Source organism: Manis javanica, chromosome 11 (genome assembly GCF_040802235.1).
Source record: "Manis javanica isolate MJ-LG chromosome 11, MJ_LKY, whole genome shotgun sequence".
In the NCBI taxonomy this organism is placed as follows: domain Eukaryota; kingdom Metazoa; phylum Chordata; class Mammalia; order Pholidota; family Manidae; genus Manis; species Manis javanica.
This window is the reverse complement of record NC_133166.1, coordinates 78,664,689-78,683,958: the sequence shown is the minus strand read 5'-3', so window position 1 is coordinate 78,683,958 and position 19,270 is coordinate 78,664,689. Positions and strand designations below refer to the sequence as shown.

General features: G+C 37.5%; 1 protein-coding gene across 3 annotated transcripts in view; it reads left to right on the top strand.

Annotated features, from left to right (window-relative positions):
* Window positions 1-244: 244 nt before the first annotated feature.
* The window catches only part of AHCTF1 (AT-hook containing transcription factor 1), an 83,522-nt gene continuing 64,496 nt past the window's right edge, over window positions 245-19,270 (top strand). The window contains exons 1-3 of one of the 3 annotated variants that reach the window (XM_073216727.1): window positions 245-625; window positions 16,069-16,196; window positions 17,931-18,184. In XM_073216727.1, coding sequence (XP_073072828.1) covers window positions 16,076-16,196; window positions 17,931-18,184 — 375 coding nt within the window. In that variant the 5' untranslated portion in view covers window positions 245-625; window positions 16,069-16,075. Of the gene's footprint in view, window positions 626-845; window positions 1,026-16,068; window positions 16,197-17,930; window positions 18,185-19,270 lie in introns of those variants that run through there. The other 2 variants (XM_073216726.1, XM_073216728.1) reach the window with 2 other exon arrangements.

Below are 19,270 nucleotides of genomic sequence, written 5' to 3'. Positions count from 1 at the left end.
GGGCTCGTAGTCTCTCCCGCGTCAGAACACGGGAAGCGGGAAGATCCTGTTTTATGTAAATCTATGTAAATACTCGGCCCTTCCTAACGAAGCCTCGCTTGCTTCCCTCGCTTCCCTGGCCTCCCTCTCCCTCCTATCCTTCCCCACCTTCTTTCACCGAGAGTTTGAAAGTTCCCGCGAACCCGGCCCCCGAGTCCGGAACGCTCGCGAGAACTCAGGCCCCCGCGCCGCGCTCCTCTCTCCTCCCGGTATCCCACGATCGCCTCCTCTATCCCGCGTGCGAAGCTCGGGCGCCGGCCCAGGGTAATTCGCAGATCCGCGCGGCCGCTGGCAGAGCGCGTGAGGCAGAGTCGCGGCCGCGAAGACCCGGAACTGCGGCGCCGGCTTCGGCTGTGTCTCAGCAGCTGAGCGTTCAGCCGCCTGCAGCCGGCGAAGGCTTTCGGGCGTGGGTCTGAGGCAGCCGGGAGGGCGGCGGCGACGAGCAGAGAAGCAGTTTCCGCGGGCGGAGGTGTGCTCCCTGCTTGTGACCGCGGTGTCTCCCGGAGATGCTGTGACGGACCCGCGCGGGAGGAGCTCGCGCCCCTCGACTCGGCGGCCGCGGCGGTCGGTCACCCGCCCTTGTCAGGTAAGGTCGCTGAGGAGCGGCGCTGCGCCGGCGCGGAGGGCGGTTGCGCGGCCTGGCCCCGAGAGGCTCGGCTTCCCCTCCTCGTTTCAACCGCCAGCCCGCGCGGGCCTTGGCCGGGCTCGTGCCGCGCGGCGAGTAATCCGGCGAACGCGCTCGTGGCGGCTACTGCGCGATCGAGGCCTGGTGTTATATAACCTCTCGGTCGAGCGGCGGAGGACCGCAGCGAGGCCCACTCCCTGAGCCCGCAGCCGCCCGTTATTGCCGGGGATCGCGGCGCGCCCCGCTCGCCGTTCCTGAATGCGGTGGAAAAGCAGGCGGGCCTCCTCCCGAGGGAGCCCGCCGTCACACCCAGCCTGTCTTGCGTCGGCGTGTCGTCCACATGCTACTGGTTCCGGCCATGGTTAGTGCAGGGCCGGGAAGAAGTTTGACTCGTGATTTGAAATGTGTGGTGCGTTGCTGAGATGGAGCAGATTAAATAACAGGATACCTTAAAGTGTATATTTGAAGTGTGTATTAATATGTCTTACTTTTCCCACCTCGGAGCTGGAGGACGATTACTTTTGTTACTGGTGGACTACGTGGGGGTTGGGGGGAGGTAGGTTAAATTGTTCTTAAAGCCAGAGATTCCTATAGCTGTTATTTTACTTCAAATAGTTTGAGAAATATTTGGAAGAACTTGGGTCCTTTAGGATAAAAATATAGGTCTCTTGGAAACTCTAAACTTAGGTTTATTCTGAAAATATCCTAAGAGCCAGTGGGTTTTTAAGAACCTTCTTTGGTGAGCTTTCACTGGTTGGGTCTCCGTGAGGAGAGAAGAGATTAGGGTAGGTTTGCTTATTTTGGCGAATTTGGCCAAGGATGACTAGCTCAGCTCAACTTAATGCTTGAGGGATGCTCTTCAATATGCTAAGCGCTAAGGGAAGTCCACATTCTCTCCGTACTGTAATTTTTTGTCCTAATGTTTCATTAACCTTGTACCGAAGTGTCATTTCGCAAAACGTCAATATAATCTTTTTTTTTAACTTAAAGGTTTACAGCAGTTTGGGGTTGGACATATTTTCACTTAAGAGAAAACAAAATATTGTTTCCTTTTTTTTCTCCTAACCCTGAAAATTTTCAGAAACTCCTTATTTTTCCTCCAGAATGAAGTCTGACTTCCCTAGATTAGGTCACCGGGCTCTACAGTAAGTCTGTTCAACTGTCCAGCCTCAACTGTTAACAAATCTATGCTTCAGCTATTCCAGAATCATCCCGAATCCTGGGCCCATTTTTTTTGAAGATGTGCTTCGATGTCCCTTTTCTTTGCTCACATCCTTCAGTCTGGAGGGACATTTCTGCCTTTTTCAAGTTCTGAAATTTCAAATCCTCCTTAGCTTTAAATGCCATCTTTTCGAGCACTCATATTTCCTTTTATCCCACTTCTCTGGGTTCTCAGCATATATATATTTTGTAATGCTGATTCTGATTCTCTTCTAGAATGTAAACTAGAGGTCAGGATGTAAGCCATCTTTTCTGTCTTGCATTCCTTTCCCAACTACAATGTTTTAAAAGTTATTGGCAATTAATAAATTTTGAATTAAGTTTGAAAGGACAGCTGCTAAGAGACTTTTAAGTTTGTGGATCCAGTTTTTATTTAAATCATAATTCTTAGTCTTTTGAAGAGTCAAAAAGAAAAAAGTAAAAATGCATATGAAATGTCTTGAAGGAATGTTTGCTCTCTTTATATTGCAATATGATTGTTGAGCAACTAGAGTTTTACCTTAGTGGAATTCAGCTGCTTTCCAGGATTGTCTGTATTTTACCCAGGCCTGATTTCTTGTCTTCTTTGTTAATATCTTTCCTAGTAATTATGTGAATTTTTTTTGTTTCTTAATACTGAAACTATACTTGGAAATAAGTTGGACCCAATATTAATTTTTTTCTTTATAGTAGACTATTTTTTTAGAAGAGTTTTAGGTTCACAGTAAAATTGAGTGGAAGGCACAAGGATTTCCTTCCTTCCTTCCAGGGAAAGTATACTTCTTCCCTGCTCCCACTCATGCATTGTTGCTTTCCCCCCTTATCAACAACCCCCACCAGAGTGGAACGCTGTTATAATTAATGGACCTGCAATCGATACATCATTATCACACAAAGTCAGCAGTTTACATTATGGTTTACTTTTGGTGGTGTACGTTCTGTGGGTTTGGACAAGTGTATAATAACATTTATCCTCTATTACAGTATCATAGACAGTAGTTTCACTACCCTAGAAATCCTCTGTTCTGCCTATTCATCCCTCCCAATCTGCTAACCCCTTGGCCACGACTGATCTTTACTGACACCATAGTTTTGCTTTTCCCAGGAATGTCGTGTATTTGGAATCATGCAGTATGTAGCCTTTTCATATTGGCTTCTTTTACTTGGTAATACTCATTTAAGTTTCCTCCATGTCTTTTCACGGCTTGACAGCTTCTTTTTAGCACAGAATAATATTCTGTTGTCTGGCTGTACCACTGTTTATCATCACCTACTGAAGGACATCTTGGTTGCTTCCAAGTTTGGGCAGTTATGAATAGAGCTGCTATAAACATCCAAGTACAGGTTCTTATGTGAACATAAATTTCAACTCCTTTGAGTAAATAAATACCAAGGAGTGTGATTGCTGGATCAAATGAGAAGAGTATGTTTAGTTTTGTAAGAAGCTGACAAACTGCCTTCCAAAGTAGCCATACTCGTTTGCATTCCCATTAGCAGTGAGTGAATCCCTGCTGCTCCACATCCTCACCAGCGTTTGGTGTTCTCAGCGTTCTGGATTTTGACCATCCTAGTAGGTATCTCATTGTTTTAATATGCATTTCACTGATGACATATGACGTGAAACACCTTTTCACATGCTTATTTGCTATCAGTATATCTGCTTTGGTGAGGTGTGCGTTAAGGTCTTTGGCTATTTTGTAATTGGGCTCTTCTTGTTGGGTTTTAAGTGTAATGCTAAGTTTTTAAAAATTGATTTTATTGTTTAACATTTCTATTCATGTCCCTGGTAGTATCTTGCCGTCCTAACTTACCACATGTTTAGTACCTATTAGTTGCAAGGCATTGTAATCCTCTGGAATTAATGGAAATAGGACATGATTTTTTTAATTAAAGTATGATTGATACACAATCTTATGATGGTTTCACATAAAGAACACAGTGGTTTCAACATTCACCCATATTACCAAGTCCTCACCCCCTATATCGCAGTCACTGTCTATCAGCATAGTAAGATGTTATAGAGTCACTACTTGTCTTCTCCATGCTGTATTGCCTTCCCTATGACCTACCTATATTGTAATTGTGAATTATAGTGCCCAATAAGATATGATTTTTATAGGAATTCATAGTATATTGGGGAAGACAGGCAAACACTAGTAATGGATTTCAAAAATCATATTGAGGATTGCTAACATAAAAGTGGAAAGGAGTGAGCTCAGAGATGAGCTTAAAAAGGAAAGGATGGATCTATCCAGACCACACTGGGAATCTATAGTCTTTGAATGATGGGTGGGACTTTGTCAGATATAGATGGAGGAGGGAACAGCATAAAAAAGAATGAAAGTGCTAGGCAGTAGCAAACTGAAGGAGAAAGTGGTTTTGGGAGCCAAGGATTAAGGATAGTCTTGGGCTGTCATCTAATGAAGGACCTTGATTGCCTGTCACTGAGGATGTTAGTTTTTCTGTGCAGTAGGGAGTCATTGAGGGTTTTTGAGAAGGGGAGTAACAATCCATCTGTGTTTTATCAAGAAAATGAATAATATGTTCACTGACAACTACCACAGTGTTCCTGCTCTGCCTATTTAGACCTTGGTAAGGAGTTGAAACTTTGTAAATTACTGTTTAGAGATTGCCAGTGCTGGCATGTCATAAAGCTTAATTTTGTATAATACTGAGCGCTGCTTAATGTGGGTTTGTGAGATGTTCATATGAGATGTTCTTCTAATATAATTTTTAGAATTTCTCCTCGGTGTTCTTAAAATACTAAAATTCTCACCGTAAATTTGGGATTTGAAAGGTCTTTAAGTCAATTTTTGCCCTGTAGATTCAAATGCTATCTTGTAAATTTGAAAAACATTTTCTTTGCTTCACTGAACATTTTTTAAATTCCTTTGTGCTGGGACCCGTAGGCCAAGAGTCAGAGTATTCCCCTTTTCTAGAAGATTGGGTGTGGCAGGAAGGAAGACAATGTAGTAGCATTTCATGTTACTACTAAGTGTTAGTAGAACCTGGACTTAGTATGATTTAGTTTGTGACTTTACTAATCGTCCAGGTGAAGCCTGTGATTATTGTTCTAGTTGGTATTTCTCAGACAATAAGGACTTTGAGAAATTTTTCCCTTGACATAGGTATCAATATATTACGGAAATAATACCAGTAGAACTAAGGGGGTAAATTCCTTTGACTATGCAGAAGCCAAGTCTAATTAAGTGGAAGGACTAAGAAGTAAATTATAAAATTGATATCCTAATCCTAAGAAACAATTTAATTTGAAAGGTGAGTGGTGAAATGAAGATAGAGGAACACTTAGGAAGGGGCTAATGTACTGAGGGTAGATAGGAAACTATAGATTCAGCATTTACTTTTTGTGCATAAAGAGCATTTTAGTGTGGAGTAAGCATTTAATATTGGTTGAATTAATTAAAAAGTAGACTCGGAATTGATAAACTAATTATCCATTAAATATGGGAGATTAAACAGGAGGATTACTAAGGAAGTTGAGCAGCTTTAAGCATTCAGATTTCGATAGTGTTTTAATTTTTAAGTTTCTAAGAATAGCACTCATTTAAATTGTTACAGTGTTAACCTTTTGTGGATGTATCTGAGCCACAGGCTGGATCTTTGGGGTACTTAGAACCTTTTAACACTTGAAAACATAAAGGCATGGTTTAGTGCATTGCTTATAAAGATCTGTGATGGATTACTGCAATAAATTGTTGAATTTATGTTTTCATATGGCAACAAAGAATATAACCCACTCACTGGTAAATTCAAGATAATAAATGTTTCACAAAAAATTCTACTTCCATTTATTTTAGATTGTTAATTTATTTAAATTTTATTTCACAGTTTTATTCCTCCACTTTTAAGTTTCTTTTTTACTATTTAAAAGTCTCACATTTGGGGATTTAGTGAACAAGTCAAGTGGCTCTCTCTCACTCCCTGAGATTAATGATTCTTCTCCCTTGAGTATTTTCTTTCTAGACCATTGTTTCTTTTTTCCCCAGAAAATGTTTTTATTTCCATATGTTAATTATCTTTTAGGGGAGTCATTGACATAGTTGTTTCCTCAAAAATAATGTGTGCTGTGCTCCTTAGAATTATAGTATCAGTTGATGTAAAGATGAGGAGGGATAGGACACCACAGGACAGACAAGGCATCAGTTTTACCTGAAGAGTTAAATTCTGATTAATACCTAGTACATACAAGTTTATTTATAGATTATAGCTTCCTCAGCTTCCCTACTCTTTTTTTGGGGTATGGCTTTTAGATATTTTATCCATTTGTAATTTCCCATTTCTGTATCATTAAAGGAGGAGGTTTTTGTTTTGTTTCCTTTCCAAAGGGATAGCTAAATTGTCTCAGGACATTATTTTAAGTGTGTGATTTTCACAATGTTTTGAAATGTTGCCTTTGTCATAACATTTTCAAATAGTTTAGTTTCTGCTCTCTTTCTTTCACTGCTCTATTTCTCTATGTCAGTAGAGTGTTTTTTGATCTTCTCAAAGAACCAGCTTTTGATTTCATTGATTTTTTTCTATAGTTTTTCTGTTTACTGTTTCATTGATTTCGGCTCTTATATCCCCTTTTTCTGCTCATGCTAGGTTTATTTTGCTCTTTTTCTAGTTTCTTAAAGTAGAAGCCTAATATTATTGGTAGGTCTTAAGGATGGTTAGTGCTGTCAATTTACATCTAAGCACTGCTTTAGCTGCATCACATAAATTTTTATATGTCATGTTTTCATTTTCATTAAGTTCAAAATTGTCTCATTCCCCTTTTGATCTCTTTGTTCATACATAGGTCGTTTAGAAGTATGTTATTTGTGTCCAAATATTTGTAAATTTTCCAGATGCCTTTCTGCTATTAATTTATAACAATTTCAAATGCAATCAGGGAATATACTTTGTATGATTTGAATCCTTTTAAATTTGAGACTTCTTTTATGGCCAGAATATAGTATTTTGGCAAATCATCTGTGTGCATTCGAAAAGAATGTAGTCTTTTGTTTGGGGCTAGAATGTTTTATAAATATCAGTGAGGTTTAGTTGGCCAGGCCAGTGTGGTGTTAGGTCTTCTTTATCCTTAACTGCTTTTCTGTCCCACTTTATCATTAAAGAAGAGGAGGTGATGAAGTCTTCAATTAAAAATGTGGGTTTGTATGTTTTTTAAGTTCTCTCAGTTTTTGCTTCATATATTTTGAAGCTCTATTATTCTGTGTATTATTATTTGTATTCAGTATATTCATGTGGTTAATTGACCCCTTTATCATTATGAAATGATCGTCTTTATCTGTTAATATTCTTTGCTCTGAATTCTACTTTAATACTCATATAGCTGCTCCAGCTTTTTCTGATTAGTCTTAGCATGCTTTATTTTTTTTTTATTTTTTATTTTTTTGAGAGGGCATCTCTCATATTTATTGATCAAATGGTTGTTAACAACAATAAAATTCTGTATGGGGGGTCAATGCTCAATGCACAATCATTAATCTATCTCAAGCCTAATTCTCGTCAGTCTCCAATCTTCTGAAGCATAACGAACAAGTTCTTACATGGTGAATGAATTCTTACATAGTAAGTTCTTACATGGTGAACCAGTACAAGGGCATTCATCACAGAAACTTTCGGTTTTGATCACGCATTATGACCTATAAACAATCAGGTCAAATATGAATATTCGTTTGATTTTTATACTTGATTTATATGTGGATCCCACATTTCTCCCTTTATTATTATTATTATTTTTATTTTTAATAAAATGCTAAAGTGGTAGGTAGATGCGAGATAAAGTTAGAAAACATAGTTTAGTGTTGTAAGAGAGCAATTGTAGATGATCAGGTGTGTGCCTGTAGACTATGTGCTAATCCGAGCTAGACAAAGGCAATAAAACATCTCCACCGATGCAGAAGCTTTCTCTCAAAACAGGGGGGGTGAGGTTCTAAGCTTCACCACTGTTGTTCCCCGATTTCTCACCTGATGGCCCCCCTGTGACTGTGCCTGTCTTAGGTTGTTCCTCCATTGAGGAATCTTACCCGTCTCTGGCTAACCAGTCATCTTCCGGGACCATACAGGGAAATGTAAAGTTGGTAAGTGAGAGAGAAGCCATATTGTTTGAAAAGGTTAGCTTTTTACTTCTTTGCAGATTTATGCCCTGTGACTTCTATGCCCAGCACTTGTCTTGAGGTATCTTTACCAGTGGAGGAATTATGATACTTGGTAAATTTGATATGAGGCACAAATTCTATTTAAGGGTTGTAATTAGGAAGGAAGAAGAAAAGCTGTAGAGGTAGCATATGGAAGAAAATATGGGAGGATTGATTATTTCTTTGACATATCTTCTTGTAGAGTAACTTAAGCATGTATAGATTTTAAACTACTAACTAACTTGCGCACACATATTAACATAATAGGAATACGGTCACATAAACAAAGCAAATCTATAATTACCAGCCATCTCCAGTGAAGCCAAGAAAACCATTTAGGCACCCTAGGCATTTGTGAAAATTTGTCTATGATATGATGGATATTGTCCAACTGTACTTGAACAGTCTAAGAGAAATCAGACAAATTAAAGCAACCCATTTCTGGGATCTGTTCACATCCCATATGTTCTTTTAACCATAGATAGTCTATAGTCGTAAGATTTTGGAGCGCTACAACTTGCACCCCTCCCAACTCCTGATTGAGTTCCAACAGTACAGATCCAGTCCAATTCGTTGTCTCACTGTATGCACATGCCAGCCTAGACATCTCCCTCCTCATTCCAGTGGCAAGTCCAGGAAACAGTGGGGTGGACGCAGCCACAACCGCAGCATCACCCGGATCCCTGTGGAGGCTTTTTGATGATCATCCCCCAGCACAAGTTCTCCATAGAGTGCTGATGCCGGAAGCTCCTCCTCATATCGTATCTTAGTTCATTTTCTGGGTAGCCAAGCTAGGCCTTGATCTTCTGCATAGAAACAAACAGACCCTTTGCCCACATTTTGACATGCCCTCTATACCACTGTGTAGAACTCATTGGAAGTCAGCACACAGGAACTGCTTTTTTTTTTTAAATTTTTATTAAGAGAAAGGCATATTATCAGAAAAGAGTACCTCCATAGCTGATCATCTGACACCCTTTAAGTGATCAACATTAAGGATATTTAAAGCATGTGTTAATCTTTGATTTACCAATAGTTTTATCCTATCAGGGAGTAATCCCCCTTTTCTTTCTTTCTTTCTTTTTTTTTTTAATCTTTAATCTACACTTACATGAAGAATACTATGTTTACTATGCTCTCCCCTATATCAGGCCCCCCCTAAAAACCGCATTACGGTTACTGTCCATCAGCATAGCAAAATGTTGTAGAATCACTACTTGTCCTCTCTGTGTTGTATAGCCCTCCCTCCCCTTTCTCCCTCCCCCCATGCATGCTAATCTTAATACCCCCTTTTTTCTTCCCCCCCTTATCCATACTCCCTGCCCACCCATCCTCCCCAGTTCCTTTCCTTTTGGTACCTGTTAGTCCATTTTTGGGTTCTGTAATTCCGCTGCTGTTTTGTTCCTTCAGTTTTTCCTTTGTTCTTGTACTCCTCAGATGAGTGAAATCATTTGGTATTTCTCTTTCACCGCTTGGCTTGTTTCACTGAGCATAATACTCTCCAGCTCCATCCATGTTGCTGCAAATGGTAGGATTTTTCCGCTTCTTATGGCTGAGTAGTATTCTATTGTGTATATGTACCACATCTTCTTTATCCATTCATCTACTGATGGACATTTAGGTTGCTTCCAATTCTTGGCTATTGTAAATAGTGCTGCGATAAACAGGGGTGCATCTGTCTTTCTCAAACTTGATTGCTGCATTCTTAGGGTAAATTCCTAGGAGTGGAATTCCTGGGTCAAATGGTAGGTCTGTTTTGAGCATTTTGATGAACGTCCATACTGCTTTCCACAATGGTTGAACTAATTTACATTCCCACCAGCAGTGTAGGAGGGTTCCCCTTTCTCCACAGCCTCGCCAACATTTGTTGTTGTTTGTCTTTTGGATGGTAGCCATCCTTACTGGTGTGAGGTGATACCTCATTGTAGTTTTAATTTGCATTTCTCTGATAATTAGCGATGTGGAGCATCTTTTCATGTGTCTGTTGGCCATCTGTATTTCTTTTTTAGAGAACTGTCTGTTCAGTTCCTCTGCCCATTTTTTAATTGGGTTATTTGTTTTTTGTTTGTTGAGTCATGTGAGCTCTTTATATATTTTGGATGTCAAGCCTTTATCGGATCTGTCATTTATGAAAATATTCTCCCATACTGTAGGGTTCCTTTTTGTTCTATTGATGGTGTCCTTCGCTGTACAGAAGGTTTTCAGCTTAATGTATTCCCACTTGCTCATTTTTGCTGTTGTTTTCCTTGCCCGGGGAGATATGTTCAAGAAGAGGTCACTCATGTTTATGTCTAAGAGGTTTTTGCCTATGTTTTTTTCCAAGAGTTTAATGGTTCTTAGCATGGTATATTTTACATTATTTTACTTTTCAACTTCTCTAGTCTTTTATTTAAACTTGGTCTTGCTTTTTTTTATTTTTATCCAATCTGACAGCCTCTGCTTTTTCTTTGGAAAGTTAAAGTTATTCTGTTAATGTTATTAATGTAATACAGTTAGGTTTAATCTACTATCTTACTGTTTTTTAAAAAAATTTCTTTTCCCCTCTTTATACCATCTTTAGAATTAACTTTTAAAAAAATTTTTTTAAAAATTTTTTTATTAAGGTATGATTGATATACACTCTTATGAAGGTTTCACATGAAAAAACAATGTGGTTACGACATGCACCCACATTATCAAGTCCCCACCCATACCCCAATGCAGTCACTGTCTATCAGTGCAGCAAGTTGCCAGAGATCTACTATGTCCCTTCTCTGTGATACACTATTCTCACCATGATCCCCCACACCATGTGTACTAAACATAATACCCCTCAGTCCCCTTGTCCCTCCCACCCCACCCGCCCTCCCACACCCCTCCCCTTTGGTAACCACTAGTTCATTCTTGGAGTCTCTGAGTCTGCTGCCATTTTGTTCCTTCAGTTTTGCTTCATTGTTATACTCCACGAATGAGGGAAATCATTTAGCATTTGTCTTTCTCCGCCTGGCTTATTTCACTAAGCATAATGTCCTCCAGCTCCATCCATGTTGCAAATGGTAGGATTTGTTTCTTTCTTATGGCTGAATAGTATTCCATTGTGTATATGTACCACATCTTCTTTGTCCATTCATCTACTGATGCACACTTATGTTGCTTCCATATCTTGGCTATTTTAAAAAGTGCTGCAATGAACATAGGGGTGCATATGTCTTTTTGAATCTGAGAAGTTGTATTCTTTGGGTATATTCCAAGAAGTGGGATTCCGGGATCAAGTAGTATTTCAATTTTTCGTTTTTTGAGGAACCTCCATATTGCTTTCTACAATGGTTGAACTAGCTTACATTCCCACCAGCAGTGTAGGAGGTTTCCCCTTTCTCCGCATCCTAGCCAACATTTGTTGTTCTTAGTGTTTTCGATGCTGGCCTCCTTACTGGTGTGAGGTGATAACTCATTTTGGTTTTAATTTGCATTTCCCTGATGATTAGTGATGTGAAGCATCTTTTCATGTGTCTGTTGGCCATCTGAATTAGTTCTTTGGAGAACCATCTCTTCATATCCTCTGCCCATTTTTTAATCGGGTTATTTGCTTTTTGGGTGTGGAGGTGTCTAAGTTCTTTATATATTTTGGATGTTAACCCCTTGTCGGATATGTCATTTACAAATACATTCTCCCATACTGTAGGATTCCTTTTTGTTTTGTTGATGATGTACTTTGCCATACAAAAACTTTTTAGTTTGATGTAGTCCCATGAGTTCATTTTTGCTTTTGTTTCCCTTTTTCGAGGAGATGGGTTCAGGAAGAAGTTGCTCATGCTTATATTCAGGAGATGTTTGCCTATGTTGTCTTCTGAGAGTTTTATGGTTTCATGACTTACTTTCAAGTCTTTAATCCATTTTGAGTTTACTTTTGTGTATGGTGTTAAACAATAATCCAGTTTCATTCTCTTGCATGTAGCTGTCCAGTTTTGCCAACACCAGCTATTGAAGAGGCTGTCATTTCCTCATTGTATGTCCATGGCTCCTTTATCATATATTAATTGACCATATATGGTTGGGTTTATATCAGGGCTCTCTAGTCTGTTCTTGTGCCAGTACCAAATTGTCTTGATTACTGTGGCTTTGTAGTAGAGCTTGAAGTTGGGGAGCGTAATTCCCCATGCTTTATTCTTCCTTCTCAGGGTTGCTTTGGCTATTTGATAGGATTAACTTTTTTATGATGATATTTTATCTTTCATTGGCTTATTAAATATATTTATGTGTGTGTTTAGTGGTTGTTTTAAGATTCATAGTGTATATTTAAGTTTTTAGGCCACCTTCAGTATTATAGTATTTAATGTATAGTATAAGAATTTTATAACAGTATGCCTCCATTTCTCTTCTCTAGGCCTTTGTGCCATTATTTCATTTGTCTCATGTTTCATTTGTAAATATTTTATGAACTCTTCAATATATTGCTCTCATTTTTGCTCTGAATAGTCAATTGTCTTTTAAAGAGAATAAAAATAAGGAAAAAGTTCTGTATTTATCATTTTTCGTTGCTTATATTCTCTTGTGTAGGTCCAGATTTCCATCTGGTATCATTCCCTTCTGCCTGATGGAATTCCGTTAATGTTCGTTGTAGTGCAGATTGCTGGCAATTGTCTCTTCCGCTCTTGTATGTCCGAAAGGTCTTAATTTTGTCTTTGGTTTTTATAATATATTTTCACTGGGTGTAGAATTCTAGGTTGATAGCTTTTTTTTTCTTTCAGAACTTAAAATGTTGTTCCACTGTTTTCTGACTTGCGCTGTTTTCACAACAAGTCTGTCTTCACATTTGTCATTCTGAGCAGTGTGCTCCTTTTAAAATTTTCCCTTTGTCCCTTGATTGTGATGTATTATGGTGAAATTTTTCCATGTTTCTTATGCTTGAGGCTTACTGACTTTTTGAATTTGTGGGTTTATAGTTTTCATTGAATTGGGAAAAATTTGGCAATTAGTTTTTCAAGTATTTCTGTCCTCCTTTTGGAGATTCCTATTACACGCTTTAGGGCACTTGAGATTGAACCATAGCTCACCGATGTTCCCTGCTCCATCCAGCTTTTTTTCTATGTTTGATTTTAGAGAGTTTTTATTGTGGGGGTTTACATTCACTAATACTTTCTGTGTCTAATCTATTAATGTCTTCCAATGTATTTCTCATTTCTAGAAGTTTGATGTTGTTTTTTTTTGTCTTTCAAGTCTTTCCTTAATATGTACATGCTCTCTTTCCTCTTCTTGGACATAAGGATTATAGTTACAATAGCCAATTTCATGTCTCATCTAGTAATTTTAACTTTTGTGTCATTTCTGTTTCTGTTGGTTGGGTTTTTTTCCTTATGAGTCGTTTTCCTGCTTCTTTGCATGCCTGACAATTTTAACTGAATGTCAGACATTGTGAGTTTTAATTTCTTGAATACTGCATGTTTTGCATTCCTTTACATATTCTTGAGCTTTTTCTTGCAATGCAACTGAGTTACTTGGAAACAGTTTTACTCTTTTAAGCCTTGCTTTTTTAGACAGGACCAGAGCAGCCTTTACTGGGGCTCATTTTTCTCCCCACTACTAAAGCAATCTATATTTCTGACATACATATACCTTTCAGCACCCCATGTGTTACGAGGTTTTTCTACTCTGGAGCTATTTCTGGCCCTGTGTAAGCTCTGGGGATTGTTTCTCCTTTGCTTTCCCAATGATTCATTCCTTGGCCTCTGGAGATCTTTTGCATCTCAGACTTTGGTCACTATTCTATCTGAAGCCTTCTACCTATAATCCTTTAGAGTTATCTTTAAGGGAGTGTCTCTTAGTAGTAAATTTAGTTTTTGTCAGAAAATGTGTTTCATACTCATTCTTAAGGATGATTCCATTCATTAATATGTAATTATGTGTTGACAGCTGTTTTGGCTTAGAATTTTGAAGACTTCTGACTTCCACTGTTGTTGAAAGTCATTTCTTTTTATTCTACATCAGATTCATTGGGCTTCCTGATTGCAGAGAATTGGTGTGTCTCTGTAAGTCTTGGGATTATCTTTTAGAGTATTGCATCTTCCTTTCTTTAGTGTTATATTTTGGGGGGGATATATTTGGGGGGAACATGTTAGACCTCTGTTGTCTGTAACTTGTAACTACTTATCTAACTACTTACATTAAGTCTTTTTGTGCTTCATTCTGGATAAGTTTTTGAGCTCTCCTCTTTCTACTATACTGTTTTACTTATCTTTCTGCGTTTTTGTTGACTACCAAGTAGGTACAAAAGAATTTATTGCGTGGGTGCAAAAGAATATTTGTATGATATGAAGAATCATGATGGCAATGAATACCTATATACTCACCACCCAAGTTTTAGAAAAAAAACATTACCATTACTTTGGAGTCCCTTCTGTATTCCTCCCTAACCAGTCCTGATTCTCACCTCTCAAAGATAACTACTACTGGCGATTTTGTATTTATTTTTGTTTTATCCAGTTTTGCCACATATGTTTGTATTCTAAACAGTATTTTATTTATTTTGCAGTCTTTTTAAATACTGTATTCTGATGTTTATCTGTATTGTTGCATGTAGCTGCAACATTCTCATGCTCCATTGAGTCTCCCACCTTGAGTTCTAAATTTAACTTCATTTTTCATTCTAGAAGTTCTATTATAGTTGGCTCTTGAACAACATAGATTTAAACTGTGTGGGTCCACTCATGCAGATCTTTTCAATAAATACATTGGAAATTTTTTTGGAGATCTATGATTTTTCTCTAGTTTAAGAATGTAGTATATAATGTCATATACAAAATATGTTCATTGACTATGTTACTGGTTAAGTCTTCTGGTCAATAATAGGCTATTAGTTAAGTTTGGGGGAAGTTAAAAATTACATGTTTTTTTTTTTTTTTACTTTATGGGCGGTTGGCACCCATAGCCCCCACATTGTTCTAAGGTCACCTGTATTTTTTTTTTTCAAATCTTGACCATTTTTCATTACAATTTTTAAAGGTTTTTCATCATTAGCAAGCTAAATCTCTGATTTCTTTAAGCATATTAAACATACGTATTTTCTGTTCTCTGAACACTTCAGTATCTGAATCTTCGAGACTGTTTCTGCTGTCTGCTGGTCATGATATCGTTGTGTTTTGTTATTTTGACTGAGCTCATTTTTTTGGAGTATCATCTTTGAGAACTCTAAAGATTCTGGAACTTTGAGATTCTAGAGAGTATTTGGTGGTTTCTGTGGGATGCTTATAGCATTACCAGCCTTAGAATACTTTGTAGTAAATTCTTCCTGGTATTTTCAGATAATATAGTTTGAATTCTGGCCACTAATTTGTGTGACAAGAAATTTTCCTTATTGAGTAGAGAATTTTATGAGAGAGAGAGTAATGGTCAAAATGGATGGCTTCATTGCTCCTTGTCCTGCACAGTAGATGTTTCTCTCACTCACCTTTACACTGACGATAGAGCCCTGTTAAGTTTATGGGGTGTTGTGAGGCATGTGGAGGTGGGTAGAATCTCTTCTTAGCTTGCATTGGTTTTGTTAGCCCCAAGTTTTATCTTCTGACTCTCTGGACCTTAGAGTCTTAAAACAAAATCAGGGTCACCAGAACCGAATTTGGTAGCTAACCCTCAGGTTTTTCTGTCCACTTGAAAAATCATGTCAAGCTCAATTATTGAGGTTATTATGGGCTTGGACATTTTTCATGATCCTGTCCCCTTGTACCATAGTGGTCATTTTTCTAAAATAAATCAGTTTTTCCTGTTTGTATGTAAAGTATCCTTGGAGAATAGGTAGGCAGTAAGATTAATTGTACTGAACCAGTTCCAAAGAATCTAGGAAATCATTATATCCTTCGGACATCTTACTTAATGAATCTGTACTCTCCTAAGGCCGTTTAGGAGACATTTTCTTAGCAGAGAACCTCAGACCCAGAAGCACATACTATGTATTTTATAATCAGATTTTGGCTTTAGTTTGTTTACTTTTGTGTGGTGACTTTTTCTTTTTTATTCTGGCTAGAGATAATCAAATGTATTACAGTACGACTATACCAAAATAATATTATCTTTAAAAAATATTTGCAGTGGAAGTATGCAAGACTTAACAGCACAAGTGACTAGTAGTCTTCTGCACTTCCCAGAAGTGACTATTCAAGCCCTTGGAGAAGACCAAATAACACTAGACTCTGTGCTTCGTGGAAAACTTGCTGCAGGTAATGTTGCTGAAGATACACTAATTTGATTGATTTGTAAGATAAATAATAATAAGCATTAATTTGCAATTTCTTTAATATGGAAAGAAAAGCAGAAACTTCATTAGTGTGGTCTTAAATAAGATATATAACATTTGTAATTATTAATGTAGTAACACCTGCATATTCTAGAAACACATTTTCGGTGAATTGGGTGGGGATTATAGGTCATTTTTCCTTATTAAAAATACACACATATCTTTTAGTGTTGGGTATCTATATTTAGAAATTGGAAATAATAGACAGCTGGGTTTTTTTTTTTTTTTAAGTGAGTTTCACTGGTGGTGAGAATGGATTTAGACCTAAACAGTCTTGGAGTAGAAAAATCTGATTGTAGGATACTAGGTGATACAAAACATTTAGAAAGTCTTATTTCTTAATTAAATTAATCCAAACAGGATCTTAATATATGGCTTATATATACAGCAGAAAGCCATGCCAAAGGAGTCATTAGATTGAGGGTTTCATTCAGTCTAGTGAAAGGTACTGCAGAAAATTTTTCTAAGAGTGAATTTCAAAGACGACCTTCCCAGCAGGAGGCAGTAAAACACACAGAGCAGTTACTGGGCTATTTAAGGTGCTGTTCTCTTCAGTATTAAAAGTAGTCATAGCACTTAGTATATGTCAGGCTCTGTAACAACTTTTCATCAAGGTAAGTATAAGACTTTCCTAAGTAGGTACTGTCCTGTGTAGCGGAGAATCAAATAGGGTAAGTAACTTGATCCCAGTTACACAGACCACAGAAGTGAATTTTGAACCCACACATTCTGGATCCCCAGTGTGCTGTGCAATTTCCTTCAACTGTACTGCCTCCTTCAGCTATGATCTAGTATATCCAGCTATCTACTCAGATGCATAATACACATCATAAATTTAATATTCATCTGGCTGCTCAATACAGGATCTGTTCTTGATTCTTCTGTTTTACTCACCTCCCAGTACTTACTCATTAGCAAGCAAATACTTTAATTTTGTGTAAGACAAATCTCTAGTTAATCCACTACCTTCTATTCATAGCCCCCAGCCAAGCATAGGGTATCTCTCTGCATTTCTACTCTGGCTTCTCCTTGTTGTCCAAGAAGCTGAGTAACATTTTAAAACATAAATCAGATTGTCACTGTCCTGCTTAAAACCCTCTAGTTAGTTTACATTGATTGCAAAATAAAATCCGAACGTGACTAGTAAGGGGCCAGTAAGAGCTTTTAATATTTCCTTGTTATTATGGGTGTTATGTTTTCTTAGATTTTGAGCTCCTTAGGGGCAGAATCATGTGTTGTATTTTATAGCTCCTGTAGCACCTAGTTAACTTTTATTATACTATACCTTTAGAGTTAGACAGACTTGGGATCCACTTTTGGCTCTGGTATTTGTAGCCATGTAGCTTTGTGTAAGTTACTTAAAAGTGTGAAAGTTTAATTGCCTTATCTCTGTATTGAGATGTGGTGAGGAATAAATAAGATAATGTAAGCACATAGCATGGTGCTTTACTGTGATGGTTTATTATTCGGTAGTGGGTCAGTTTGTCTTACTGATTTATGGACCACCGTGATCTATAAATGCTTGGATTTCAATTTGGAGATAACCTGTAAAGTTTTCCATAATGAACTGTATTATATGTGTAAAAGATCTGACTGCTGTTTAGTTTTGTTGTATTATGCAATATTAAATAAGCACCATTTTGTTTTTTTCTTCTAGGAAAAAACGGACTTGCTTGCTTAGCCTGTGGTCCACAACTTGAGGTAGTAAACTCTCTAACAGGAGAGCGGTTGTCTGCATATAGGTTCAGTGAAGTGAATGAACAGCCTCCTATAGTCCTAGCTGTGAAAGAATTCTCTTGGCAGAAGAGAGCTGGATTGTTAATCGGCTTGGAAGAAGCGGACGGGAGTGTTCTCTGCCTTTATGACATTAGTATATCAAGAGTGGTTAAAGCAGTTGTTCTTCCTGGAAGGGTAAGTACTGTTTAAGATATGAACATTCTGCTTTCAAAACTGAACCCCTACTGGTTATACAGGTGTGTTCACTTTGTGAAGATTTAGTGAGTTACACATTTGTAATTAGATTACTTTTACATAAGTATTATTTTTCATTAAAAAGTTCAAAATAAAAAAAGAGACTAAAGATGTATTACCAAAGCAATTTAAATCTAAAATATAACTTATTCTTGGTTAGAAAATTACAAAGTAAAAATAGTGATTATATGTAGTGTTCTTATATTTTATGAGGACATGGAAAGTTTATAAAGATATTACTGTGGCTTTTTTCCTTTTCTCTGTTTTTTTCTCTTAATTTGAGACTTTAGCCTTCAAGCAATATGGAAAATAGGTCATCATTGTTTAAGATTTCAATAGTATATTTAAATAGTAGTAGTTCATTCATAATCACCGTGTATTAATTCTAATATATGTATGCCTTCCATATGCCAGACATTACCCAGTAGTAATTATAAAAATACTTTGCATTTAAGTTGTTTCAGCAGCAGACTTACTGTTTTTCTATACGTGGTGAGAAAATATATACACTCACAAATACACACATACAGAAATATAAAATGATAAAAGAGCAGAATCCTTCCTCTACATGATGGAGGAAAAAAGTATACACTTAGTTACAAAAAAATACATATGTGTGTATTATATATAGTCATAGAATCAAATTTTTTAAAGTTAAAAGGGAGCTTAGTGACAAAATGGTGTATTTTTACAGTTGAGGAAATTGACCCAGTGGGCTAATGTGGGGGTTGGAAGTAGTTTTGTAGTGTCATATCTTGTGTATTCTTGCCAGTGGTTATGATTGTAATGACAGAATTAACTTAGTAATTTATTGAGTGCTTACTGTAAATCAAACTATGTGCTAGATTTCGGAGATAAATAGTGAATTGAACTTGGTCCATGCTGTCCAAAAGCTTATAGTCTTATGGGAGAAGACATAATAAGATTACAGCATAAATATAATAAGTACTTTGATAAATTCAAGCATTTGGAACATGGAGAACACCTGGATAATTTCTACTCAGAGGTTGGACATTTCGGGCAAAG